The sequence below is a fragment of the Macaca nemestrina genome, chromosome 16 (assembly GCF_043159975.1).
Source record: "Macaca nemestrina isolate mMacNem1 chromosome 16, mMacNem.hap1, whole genome shotgun sequence".
Lineage (NCBI taxonomy): Eukaryota > Metazoa > Chordata > Mammalia > Primates > Cercopithecidae > Macaca > Macaca nemestrina.
The window spans coordinates 1,453,720-1,467,351 of NC_092140.1; the positions used below are offsets into that span (position 1 = coordinate 1,453,720).

A 13,632-nucleotide genomic window follows, 5' to 3' on the forward strand; every position below is an offset into this window, starting at 1 on the left:
CGGTATCCATGGTCCTACCGCTGACACGGCCTGCTGGAAATGGGGGCATGGGCAGAACCATGCTTACCTTTTGGGGTTGCTGCCTCAGGAGGAGGCACCTGCCACCCCACCAGGTGCCACAATGATGCCCCCCACGTGCGGCCATGAGGGCACGTGAGCCAAGTACAAGGTATAGGATAGCTTTCTGGTGACGAGAAAAACCGTATCACTGAAAAAGAGAAATATTCATATTGCTATCCACTTTGAAAACCACTAATTGATGAAAAGAAAAGTACAGAGGAGTGTGAAAGCATTGGGTCACACTTTCTAAGTATGCATTTGTTACTGATATTTATTTTTTGAGTCCAATACAGTCAGGGTTTGACTCTCCGGGCAGCCTGTGGTTCCATGGCGGTTGATGGCTGAGGTCACCGACAGGCACTGGAAACCCAATTTCTGCCCAGACTCACTTTTCCAGTTTGCAAATTAGAAATAAAGACAAGAAATTTCACTCCTGTCTTAAACTCTGGGTTACTAAAATTCCATGAAGACCAACCTCTTTCAGTCCAATATTATTGTGATTGCAACGGTTTCTTAACCAAGTTGCAGGAAAGGCCCTTTTCTCAAGTATTTTAAGGATCTTTCCCTGCCCCTCACCCACCCCCTGCACGTGCCTCATCTCAGCACCAATTAAAAGCCAAGCAGGGGGGAACAGCTGAGCTTGCATGTCCATTCTGCTGTGAGGCCCCGTCCAGAGGGCTTAGTTTCTCAAACAAAAACTCATTATCAGCTGGAAGCAGCACAGCTAGTGAAGCTCAGGAGCACCCACTCTCCTGGTGGCTCACCGTCTCCCATCTCCTGGTGGCTCACCATGTCCCGTCTCCTGGTGGCTCACCGTCTCCCATCTCCTGGTGGCTCACCGTGTCCCGTCTCCTGGTGGCTCACCGTGTCCCGTCTCCTGGTGGCTCACTGTCTCCCGTCTCCTGGTGGCTCACCGTGTCCCGTCTCCTGGTGGCTCACCGTGTCCCGTCTCCTGGTGGCCCACCGTCTCCCGTCTCCTGGTGGCTGTCTCCCATGCCCTTTTAGCTCATTAACCCAGATGAAATCATTTTCTCAATAACTAAGTAACACAAAGGCCTGGTTTAATGGTATTAATAGAAACTCAATGAGTATTTGCTTGACAAATGACCGATCAGTGAAACAGAACTGCTAATTTAAAACTGGAAAGAAAAGGAGAGAACCACTGCTAAATAATCCAAGCAGCTCTGAAGGTAAGAATCGCAGAAGTGAGTCAGAAAAATGAGATTCAGCTGTCCACCGACTTGGACAATGAACTCTTAGACAAAACAGAAACCAAAATATATAAATATAGGGTAGAGTTAATATATTTTAAATATATGATTTTTCCCCCCTAAAGTAGTCTCTCTTTGCGTAGACTAATGCATTTTATAAGGAAAGGAAAAAAATTCTGTGCAATACTCCTTCACTTGTGATCCACACTTGTGAGTTTAATGTGATAATGTGGGCCTACCTCGAAGATTCTAGATTTAACAAACCATTCAACCTGTTAGCTTTTCAGCAAAAAGCCAGTCAACAATAAAACTAGGCTCAACAGCTCAACTCTTAACCAAAAGACATGAAATACAAGTGAAAATATGTCAAAGGTGTTTTAAATTGTTAATATCCAGTGTTAGTAACAGCAGTGAAACTTAACACCTGAAGCTTTCGCATTCCTGCCTAGAAGAATCTCTGCATCAAAAAAGCTCTACAGTTCGATTCATCCTGTCCCCACTGTGGATCCTGCATCTGCACAGTAGGATCCTGTATGTGCCCTGCACGCTCTCTGCGCCTGAATCCTCCACCCACCGCTCATTTTTAAGTAAAGCGGAGATGCTGTACCCCGCACCCTGTGCCCTCAAGCCATACTCAACTTCCACTCTCTGCTTTTGTGGGGAAGAGCACGGACAAGAAGAAAAACAGATGCCTTGTTAAACATTAATAGTGTTTGCCTGTATAGTTAACTCTTTAAGAAATGTATCATGCTTCTAATGCCCAATTTAACAATGAAATGTATGTTTAGAAGAAAAGCATGTACAGAAATTTTTAGATAAATAACATGTAAACCTGTGTCTATTGCTCCAACTCTAAAATAGAAGGGTTTAAATCAAAACTGTAATTCAACACTTGCCACCTAATAAAACATAGGCACTAATTAAACTACAGGCAGAGGCTGGGCGCAGTGACTCACACCTGTAATCACAGCACCTTGGGAGGCTGAGGCAGGTGGATCACCTGAGGTCAGGAGTTCAAGACCAGCCTGGCCAACATGGCGAAACCCCATCTCGACTAAAAGTACAAAAACTAGCCAGGCATGGTGGTGTGCATCTGCAGTCCCAGATACTCGGGAGGCTGAGGCATGAGAATCGCTTGAACCTGGGAGGCAGAGGTTGCAGGGAGGCAGAGGTTGCAGGGAGGCAGAGGTTGCAGTGAGGCGAGATTGCGCCACTCCAGCCTGGGCAACAGAGCGAGACTTTGTCTCAAAATAAACAAATGAACAAAGTAGAGGCAGATATAGTCATAAAATAAATTTGTAAGTGCTTTTTATTATCAAGTTTAATCACAAAGGCCAGAAGAGAAAATAGGGAGAGATGCAGCTGGAGAGAGATGGAGCAGGAGAGAGATGGAGCTGGAGAGAGACAGAGCTGGAGAGAGATGGAGCAGGAGAGAGACGGAGCTGGAGAGAGACAGATGGAGAGAGATGGAGCAGGAGAGAGATGGAGCTGGAGAGAGACAGATGGAGAGAGATGGAGCAGGAGAGAGATGGAGCAGGAGAGAGACGGAGCTGGAGAGAGACAGAGCTGGAGAGAGGTGGAGCTGGAGAGAGGTGGAGCTGGAGAGAGATGGAGCAGGAGAGAGATGGAGCAGGAGACAGAGCTGGAGAGACATGGAGCAGGAGAGAGACAGAGCTGGAGAGAGACAGAGCTGGAGAGAGGTGGAGCTGGAGAGAGATGGAGCAGGAGAGAGACGGAGCTGGAGAGAGACGGAGCTGGAGAGAGACGGAGCTGGAGAGAGACGGAACAGGAGAGAGACGGAGCTGGAGAGAGACGGAGCTGGAGAGAGGTGGAACAGGAGAGAGACGGAGCTGGAGAGAGACAGAGCTGGAGAGAGGTGGAGCTGGAGAGAGACAGAGCTGGAGAGAGGTGGAGCTGGAGAGAGGTGGAGCTGGAGAGAGACGGAGCTGGAGAGAGGTGGAGCTGGAGAGAGGTGGAGCTGGAGAGAGACGGAGCTGGAGAGACATGGAGCAGGAGAGAGACAGAGCTGGAGAGAGACAGAGCTGGAGAGAGGTGGAGCTGGAGAGAGATGGAGGAGAGAGACGGAGCTGGAGAGAGACAGAGCTGGAGAGAGACGGAGCTGGAGAGAGGTGGAGCTGGAGAGAGATGGAGGAGAGAGACGGAGCTGGAGAGAGACAGAGCTGGAGAGAGACAGAGCTGGAGAGAGACGGAACAGGAGAGAGACGGAGCTGGAGAGAGATGGAGCAGGAGAGAGACGGAGCTGGAGAGAGACAGATGGAGAGAGACAGATGGAGAGAGACAGATGGAGAGAGAGAGAGAGCTGGAGAGAGACAGAGAGAGAGATGCAGCTGGAGAGAGAGGGAAGCAGGGAGTGAGAAAGAAGAGGATGGGGAGAGAGAGACTGGCCCAGGACCTCTAATCACCCACTACAACACATTATTTCTTTTTGTTTTTGTATATATTCTTACATTTCTGTGCAAAGTTTTCATTCTATTCTACAGTAAGTCAGACTTTGTTTTAATTTAGAAACGTTTAAAGTTTCCCACCTCTGAGCACAATGGATGAACCAGAAGGTCGTCTGTGGCTCCTGAGACTCCAGACTATCAGGGGCCCTGAATGGAGGAGCTGCTTGGGATGCAATTATTGCCACGTACGTCCCTAAAACCCCCGACCAACTTCCCAACAGGACCGAACTCACTGCCAGAGCCTTTTATTCACTGCACAACACTGTAGGTACAGGTGTGTGCAGGACGCCGCCGAAGGCCACCGTCTCACCTGGGGAGGCCAGTGTCCGCACACCATACCTTCCCATGCTGGAACCTGGGCCACCTGCCCCCACCCGCCCCCATTTCTCCACCATCTAGTAGGCTTCCCCCACACACTGCTGGGACTCACACTGTCCCACGCACCCCTCGGGCCACTGCTTCCTTCCTCACCTGCCTTTGCCCTTACCTGCACTTATGCACCTGCTCCTAGAGTCTTGGAGGGCAAGATGGGACATTTTTTGAAGGACAGGATGTGATATGTTTGTAGCATAGGACGTTGTAAGTCTCACAGGATAGGATGTGATAGATCTCATAGGGTAGGACGTGATAGGCCTCATGGGACAGCCATGAACATGAGTGACACCTACTGTCTCCTCCCACACCTTCCTTGGGGACAGCAGTACCTGCTGGGCCATCGATAGGCAATGAGTTCATGCACATCCAATTCCCACTCTCGAATTTTCACTTACGTCGTCACACTTAAAACTTTACTCATAAATAAAACAGAAAACTGGTGAGTGCCGTGCAATTGATTATCAACTACAGAACCTCAGCTGGCTGGAATGTGGACTCCTGGCTGGGAATGGAGTGGGAATGAAGCGTGTGGCGTAGTCATCGCAGGAGTTCTGACAGTTTCTATTTCTGCTTAGATGGCATTTCTGTTCTCTTTAGTAATAAAGCTAAACTGTTTAGTAATAAAGCTAACCCTTCAAGTTTTATCTAAGAAAGACTGTATACGAGGCTGGGTGCAGTAGCTCATGCCTGTAATCCCAGCACCTTGGGAGGCCAAGGCAGGCGCATCACTGGAGCACTTTGGTGGCTGAAGGGGGTGGATCACTGGAGATCAGGAGTTCGAGACCAGCCTGGCCAACATGGTGAAACCCCGTGTCTGCTCCAAATACAAAAATTATCCGGGCGTGGTGGCAGGCACCTTAATCCCAGCTACTCGGGAGGCTGAGGCAGGAGGATCGCGTGAGCCCAGGAGGCGGAGGTTCAAGTGAGCGGGGATCGCGCCACTGCACTCCACCCTGGGCAACTGAGCCAGAGTCTGTCTCAAAAAATAGATAAAGAGACTGTCTACAGAAAGAACACCTGTCCCAAGAGAAAGTGCTGCCCGAAGACCCACTTCCTCCCACCCCGCCCCCGACCTGCTGCGGTCACAGCGGCATCTACTTCTGAAAATCCTTCCTGCTCTGCAGTGCGACTTGATTCATTCAAGCCCCCTGGGGGCAGTTTTCTACCCTTTCCCCCCAAATATTTGAAAGCCTAAAAACCTCACCTTTTAAGGTTCATTTACAAACATATGATCTGCCATGCTGGGCTCACGTGATGGACCCAGCAGTGTGTCCAGAGAGCGCAATTTCACCAGGAGGCCCTGCACAGACCCCGCACTGCGAGCCCCGTCCTCCCGCACCTGCGCAGGCACCCGGTGCTCACGCCGCGAGGTTTCCTGGGAAGCGGCTGTGTGTCCCATGCCTAGCATCGTGTTACTAGAGAACAGGGATGTGTCAGGAGTTATTCACACATCAGCAGGGGAGATCATCACATCACACGCCAGCCACGAGCTTCCAGATTACAAAACTGCTGTGGGCTCAGCTGGCTCTTTGAGAACAAACTGTTCCATGCCAGGAATTTGCCATCTTCACCTTCCCTCATCAATGCCTGTCTTCTGGCCTCCACGAGGCTTCAGATCCACGTAAATCACAGATCCACGCAAATAAAGATAACAGCATCAGCATCACCTCCAGTACAGAAACTCTGTGGCTGCCCGTGTCCTGGCGGACTGGACTCCTCCGAGGTTGCACTTACCATGTGACTGCGGGGTGCCCCCTTCCAGGCCACTGGCCCCACGGCTCCCACGCGATCCATGGTCTATGTGGGTCACTGCAAAGGGTTCCCATGGGCTCTTTTATTTCCCATGAAGAAACTCGCCCCCCACCACCTTCAGAAGCTGCACTTAGCGTGGACACAGAATGAGACTCTGCACCCTCCCAGCTCCCAAATCTATAACTAAAAATTATGCTGTCCATTTTCCGAAGTTCAAGCTTTGGATATTGGAAAAGTAAGTATTACTGTTACATCTAAGCCTTGGCCAAACCATTGTCAGGAGCCATTTAAAAGTAACAACCATTCCCCATTTGCTTCCAGATTCATCACTGACAACAACAACAGTTTGCGTGTTTTTTCCTCGCAGGTTTCCCGCAAGCTGAGGGGCCAGCGTCACAACTTCCTGAAGCCTCCGTGAGATTCAGCGGCCTGCTGGCCTCACTGTGGCCTGACTCCATCAGCTAAAGATAGCAGGACACTAAAAATAGCAGGAGCGCTGCGGCAGTGCCTTCTGACACTGTTCACACTCGGACGCGTTAGATACTCCAGGTCCGCAATGCTGAGGTGGGGGAACTGTGCTGCCTCAGTGCCTTCTGACACTGTTCACACTCGGATGAGTTAGGTACTCTGGGCCCACAATGCTGAGGTGGGGACTGTGCTGCCTCAGTGCCTTCTGACACTGTTCACACTCGAATGAGTTAGGTACTCTGGGCCCACAATGCTGAGGTGGGGACTGTGCTGCCTCAGTGCCTTCTGACATCGTTCACACTTGGACGCGTTAGATATTCCGGGCCACAATGCCGGGGGACTGTGCTGCCTCCGTGGGCAGAGTCGGATAAATCCACAGAAACCGCAGGGGTAGGAAAGCAAACATAGTAGAGTGATTAAAACGGCATCCGGTCGTTAACAGGGTGGGCTGTCATAAGGTCAGGTTCAATCAGAGATGAGCGGACACCAACCAGACATGTGGAGAGTCCTGCGTCCAGGAGCACCCGGGATGATACACTAACAGAGGTGTCTACCAATTCTAAATTTTCACTCAGGTTCACTGATTTTGTCACTCAGATTCTTAAGATGTCGGGATCCTATCCTGGACTCTGAACAGAGAACAAAGCCTTTTCTTTAAATGTGTTAAAAAACCAAGCATCCTAAATGTCGCCAATGTGAAAACCTGCTTTAGTCAAGCCACCGGTCACTGCATTTGCTTGTCACATGCCCACGGGCCGTGGTGGAGTTTGCAGTGTTCCCACCCCCAGGAGGGGAGCTGCTAGCAGAGGGCAGCGGCCACTGTGTATTCTTCTCTTAGCTTTGAATTTTGAACTGTTTGTATATCCTTTCAATAAATCCAATCAGTCCACAACTATATCAAGGTAGACAAGGAGAAGAGGAACAACAGACGTAAGCGATCATGAAATATTTGTAGTTAAAGCTCCGTGGATACTGATAAGGTGGTACATACAGGTAACACAGGGAGGCGGGCCACAGAGTCTCACAGTCCCTCCACGCGTGAACACTGACAACGCGGTACATACAGGTAACACAGGGAGGCGGGCTGCACAGTCTCACAGCCCCTCCACATGTGGACATTGACAACGTGGTACATACAGGTGACACAGGGAGGCTGGCCACAGAGTCTCACAGCCCCTCCACGCATGGACACTGACAACGCGGTACATACAGCAACCCAGGGAGGTGGGCCACAGAGTCTCACAGCCCCTCCACACATGGACACTGACAACGCGGTACATACAGCAACCCAGGGAGGTGGGCCACAGAGTCTCACAGCCCCTCCACGCATGGACACTGACAACGCGGTACATACAGCAACCCAGGGAGGTGGGCCGCACAGTCTCACGGCCCCTCCACGCATGGACACTGACAACGCGGTACATACAGCAACCCAGGGAGGTGGGCCGCACAGTCTCACGGCCCCTCCACGCATGGACACTGACAACGCGGTACATACAGCAACCCAGGGAGGTGGGCCGCACAGTCTCACGGCCCCTCCACGCATGGACACTGACAACGCGGTACATACAGCAACCCAGGGAGGTGGGCCGCACAGTCTCACGGCCCCTCCACGCATGGACACTGACAATGTGGTACATACAGCAACCCAGGGAGGTGGGCCGCACAGTCTCACGGCCCCTCCACGCATGGACACTGACAATGTGGTACATACAGCAACCCAGGGAGGTGGGCCGCACAGTCTCACGGCCCCTCCACGCATGGACACTGACAACGCGGTACATACAGCAACCCAGGGAGGCGGGCTGCACAGTCTCACGGCCCCTCCCGGTTGGGTCCAGCAGTCCAGTTATCTGGGTAAGGGTCAGTGACTGGCTTTGTAAATAAAGTTAACTGGCACCAGCCACACTCACTCATTCCACTTTCTCTGTGGCCATTTTCCTGCTGCGATGGCAGGTGTGGGCAGGTGTGGGCAGGTGCGCAGACCTCAAGGACCCATAAGCCTACAACATTCACTATCTGCCCTTTTCACAGAAAGGATGCCAGCCCTGGTCTAGGAAGAAGGGGTGTTTTTCCCCTGCTCACCAGACATGGCCCTTGCTGGAACCCTACATGTATCGATCTCTCATTCACTCTGAGTTCTGAGTTACACAGAGAATTCAGTTCCGCAACGCATGTGAGAAATGGGCGGGGGGGGGTGGGGGGGGGTGTCAGCCTTTGACAAGATGCACCTGGAGCCGAGTTTCTCGCCCAGCACCAGAGTCCCCGAGCGGCCTGGCAGGCTGCACGCAGCCAGAGTTTAGCTCCAGATACAGATGAAAGCCGATTTGCATTTCAATCTGGTGTCAGGTGAATTTCTCAGGCAGCCACCAGCCCTCAAGAAAATGGGCAGGGACTACCTCTGCCTGCCAAAAGGGGCCTGTGCGGACCCTGCACGGTGTGTGGAGCCCCTCCACCTTGGGCAGCCTGGTTCCTTCATGTGCAAAGAACAAAAGCAGTGTTTTCTAGGGTCACCTGTGGCACTTATCAGCTTTTTTTTTTTTTTTTGGAACGAGACTGCTGTTCCCACTAGATTTAAAATTCCTGCCAGGGAAAGACCAATTCTTACTTCTGTCGTTTGCTTTGTTTCTTGTGTTCCCAGAACCTGCCTATAGCGGATGCTCAGTAATTATTGGTTGAATAAAGTAAATAAATATAGTAAACTTGCTAAAAATAGAGCAGCAAGTTATCACTAGAAACAGTGCTCAGTAGGGCATGGTGGCTCACGCCTGTAATTCCAGCACTTTGGGAGGCCAAGGCAGGCAGATCACATGAGGTCAGGAGTTTGAGACCAGCCTGGCCAACATGGTGAAACCCCATCTCTACTAAAAATACAAAATTAGCCAGGCATGGTGGCACATGCCTGTAATCCCAGCTACTCGGGAGACTGAGGCAGAAGAATCGCTTGACCCTGGGAGGTAGAGGCTGCAGTGAGCCAAGATTGTGCTGCTGCACTCCAGCCTGGGCGACAGAGCGAAACTCTGTCTCAAAAAAAATTTAAAAAAAAAAAAAAAAGAAGAGGCAGCATTCAGATTTACCATTACCTACAACCCCAAGTTATCGTAAGAAATTCACATAAGCTAAGCAAGAATTGTAAAGTTGCATATTAGACAAAAAAATTTGCAATGTCCTCAAAGTTTTCTATGAGATTTTTCCCTCTTAGCCACGTCCCAAGGAAGATGTCTTTACAATTATTTATTCTGAGGACCTACAGTAGCATTAAGTCGTGCATTTTTTATTCTGCTTGTACCTTTCTCATGGCAGAAACACCTTCAGCTTCAAGTTTACAGGTTAAGGCACTGTATCCAATAATTTTATAAGACTCTTCACTAATTTTCTGCTCCTGTGAGCCCTTCAAATTGCAAAAGTAATGGACGTTTTTTTTCCAGTTTGCAAAGCCAGGCATTTGATTGGCTCTGTTTTCTGTCCCCTAGCATCTGCAGTACCCCCTGGCTGCAGCATTAGAAAGGACATGGCAGCAGCACAGATGGAGACGGTCAGGAGCTGCCATCCCGATGGCCCCCTTGGGCTCCTTTACCTCATTCACCTACAGATCTGGGAATCCGCCAGGAAAAGCTCTCAGAAGTACAACTGCCTTTAGGCCTGTCCCCCAGCACCTATCATCTGCCCCCCGCCCCTCTCCCTGCACACAGACTGTGCCCATTGGTCCCTATCCCTGCACGCGGACTGTGCCCCCTGGCCCCTCTCCCCGCATGGACACTGTGCCCCCCGGCTCCTCTCCCCACATGCACACTGTGCCCCCCAGCCCCTCTCCCTGCACGCAGACTGTGCCCCCTGGCCCCTCTCCCTGCGCGCACATGGTTCCCCCTGGCTCCTCTCCCTGCATGCAAGCAGTGCCCCCCAGGCCTTCTCTGCATGCACACTGTGCCCCCGGCCCCTCTGCCTGCACACGCTATGCCCCTCGGCCCCTGTCCCTGCACGCCATGCCCCATCCCCAGCATTCACCTCCTGGGACACACTGTTCCCTTCAGAGAAGCCTTCTCCTCTTTTCAAGGACCAATTGTGACTCCCTAGACACCAGCTGCGTTTACAGAAGCAGAGTCAGTGAAAACTAAAAGCACAAAGCTTGCTTGGCACAGAGGTGCAGTGAGCAGGCCCCAGGACCATGGCTTCCCGCCCCCTCCCCAGCACCTTGCTCTGAGGGCATCCTTCAGGGGCACCCTCATCACCTCAGCTGCCAGGGAGGGGTTCCTGAGTCTCTCTCGGCCTCCTTCATCCATTTCTATCGTCCTCACCTGCATGCAAGGATCAGTTCCAAACCTCAGCCTCCTGTAACCAACAGGCCACCCTCAGGGACGTTGTCCCCAATCATCCTCCACAAATAGAAGCTTCTCCTGTCCAAGGAGCTCCAGGGATGGCAACTTCGCAGGCACAGCTGTAGCCACACACTCACTGGCTGGGGCGTGGGAGGGCTGGTGTACTTGTTCTGCTTACACCTGAGCTATTTCATTGTTACACACGAAAACAGCTTCCCACACTTGGTCGTTAGAGGCATTGAGCACACTGAGCACACACTTGTGCCAGTCACTCTTGGGCACCTAGGTAGAGCCAGCCACGTGCAGATGCAGCCTGTCACTCCAGGCTGGTGCGGGGAGGGATGAGTGAAGGCAGCGGGTGAGAAACCCAGGTGGCAGGGGCTGGGCGATAGGGGCGAAGGAGGCTGGTGCATGCCCGGGCAGTGGGCTGGTGAGGGCTGAGAGCAGAGAGAGTGGAGGGGGTGATGCCTCTGCCTGCACCTCATCTGCTCCCCAGGGGTCTTCTTTTGGTCACTCTGTTCCCAAAGCATTTGGGATTCACCTTGGCCATGGGAGGTCCACATCATATCATGATCACAGGTTTACCTGTCTGTCCCCCCTGCCACTGCCTCGCGCCCAGCCCGAGCCTCAGTCAGCTCCCACAAGAGGGGTGTGCAGTGTCTCTTGTGACTCAGAACAGGGTTGAGGGAGGGCTGGAGTTCAAGTCTTCCCCAGGTACGCATGGCCGGCAACCTATGGAAAGAGGCGTCAGCCATCAGCTGTTGGTCCCACACTGGGCCCACAGACAATCCACCCTGAGGGAGGAAGAAAATGACGTGGGGACCAGGTCCAAGGCTACAGCCCAGCCCACATGGGACCACAGGCATGGCCGCAGGGGTGGCTGGGGCAGAGGAAGGCAGATCACCTCTGGAAACAGAAGCGCTGGGGTCAGACCCTGGCTCCGCGGTGGAGTGAGGAACACACCTGGCCTCTGTTCCGGTGCCCGGCGTGCTTCAGCACCCTTGGAACTTCCCACATGACAGGAGTATTTCTGTTGCTCACCAAGAGTCCCTGCCGACCACACCTGAGTTTATGCTAATGAGGAGCCTCAAGGTGGGCCCCAAACAGCTTCCTGTGGGGGCCGGCCTCACCCCAGGACAGGGCTGCAGCTTCCACCCCCAGCCTGACCTCTGACCTGTGGGGAGAAGGGAGGCACTGGAGACTGAGCTCAATTTCTTGGTCAACAGTGTGATGAAACCCCGGTGCAGTGGTGAGACCCCGGTGCAGTGGTGAGACCCCGAGCAGTGGTGAGACCCTGAGCAGTGGTGAGACCCTGAGCAGTGGTGAGACCCCGGTGGAGTGGTGAGACCCCGAGCAGTGGTGAGACCCCGGCGCAGTGGTGAGACCCCGAGCAGTGGTGAGACCCCGAGCAGTGGTGAGACCCCGGTGCAGTGGTGAGACCCCGAGCAGTGGTGAGACCCCGGTGCAGTGGTGAGACCCCGAGCAGTGGTGAGACCCCGGTGGAGTGATGAGACCCCGAGCAGTGGTGAGACCCCGGTGCAGTGGTGAGACCCCGATGGAGTGGTGAGACCCCGATGGAGTGGTGAGACCCCCGTGTAGTGATGAGACTCTGATGAAACGCTGGTGCACCAGATTCCTGGCTGCCGCACACACACAGTTCCGAAGTAGGGAAGAGGGAAGAGGGCCACATGACAGCTCCATGGGGACAGGGGGCTACCAGTGGACCCCTCGCATTGCTCCCACGTATCATAAGCCCCTCGTCCTCAGCACAGTGACCTCCTGAGTTCCGCGAGTCCTTCCAATAAATCGTCAACCCTGACTCACAGGGCCCTCCCTGACGTTTATGGCAGGCGCTCAGAAGTGTGGGTGGCCCCTGAGAGTTGTGGCTGCGTCTGAAGCAGGCCGTCTTGGGGGACAGAGCCCGTAACCTGTGGGGTCCACATGAACTCAGGGCATGCAGAGTCGGAATGGGGCGATGGCGGCGACGGGGACAAAGGGGGCGAAGGGGGAGAAGGGGGCACCTCCTTCTACCCCCTCCCTTTTGGAGTTTAGACACAACTGACCAGCATTAACATCAAAACAGAGATCATAAAACGAACAAAATACACTCTGGCCAGGCGCGCTGGCTCACGCCTGTAATCCCAGCACTTGGGGAGGACAAGACAGGCCGATCACCTGAGGTCAGGAGTTTGAGATCAACCTGGCCGACACTGTGAAACCCCGTCTCTACTAAAAATACAAAAATTAGTCAGGTATGGCCGGGCGCAGTGGCTCAAGCCTGTAATCCCCGCACTTTGGGAGGCCGAGGCGGGTGGATCACGAGGTCAGGAGATCGAGACTATCCTGGCCAACATGGTGAAACCCCGTCTCTACTAAAAATACAAAAAACTAGCCGGGCGTGGTGGCGGGCGCCTGTAGTCTCAGCTACTCGGGAGGCTGAGGCGGGAGAATGGCGTGAACCCGGGAGGCGGAGTTTGCAGTGAGCCGAGATCACGCCACTGCACTCCAGCCTGGGAGCACAGTGAGACTCCGTCTCAAAAAAAAAAAAAAAAAAAAAAAAAAATTAGTCAGGTGTGGTGGTGTGTGCCTGTAATCCCAGCTACTCAAGAGGCTGAAGCAGGAGAATAGCTTGAATCCGGAAGGCAGAGGTTGCAGTGAGCAGAGATCACGCCACCGCACTCCAGCCTGAATGACGAGAGTGGTGGGGCGGGGGGAACCTCTGTGGCAATAAGACACCAAAGAAACATGCTACCAGAGGCTTCATCTGCGTGATAAAGCCCCGGTCTCCACAACCTCTTTACCTCAACCCAGGCTCACAGGACTGAAGGAAGAAAAACAGACTCTGTGGCACTAAGATGCCAAATGATAAACAGGGCCCAGGGCCGTTCCAGATGAGGGTTAAGTCCCACCTGCAGGCCGTCAGTCCTGCTCAACAGGGCTCTTTGACCCTGTGGCTGACTCCAACAGGGCCTCCTTATCTTAAAC

General features: G+C 52.9%; 1 protein-coding gene across 12 annotated transcripts in view; it reads right to left on the reverse strand.

The window, feature by feature from the left end:
* The window catches only part of LOC105485271 (ATPase phospholipid transporting 11A), a 183,284-nt gene that overhangs the window by 134,026 nt on the left and 35,626 nt on the right, over window positions 1–13,632 (reverse strand). For 5 of the 12 annotated variants that reach the window (XM_011747547.3, XM_071081005.1, XM_024793937.2 and 2 more), the window contains exon 1: window positions 10,561–11,184. The exons of 2 other annotated variants lie outside the window; for them this stretch is intronic. In XM_011747547.3, coding sequence (XP_011745849.1) covers window positions 10,561–10,632 — 72 coding nt within the window. In that variant the 5' untranslated portion in view covers window positions 10,633–11,184. Of the gene's footprint in view, window positions 1–10,560; window positions 11,187–13,632 lie in introns of those variants that run through there. 5 more of the 12 variants (XM_011747540.3, XM_011747539.3, XM_011747545.3 and 2 more) reach the window with 3 other exon arrangements.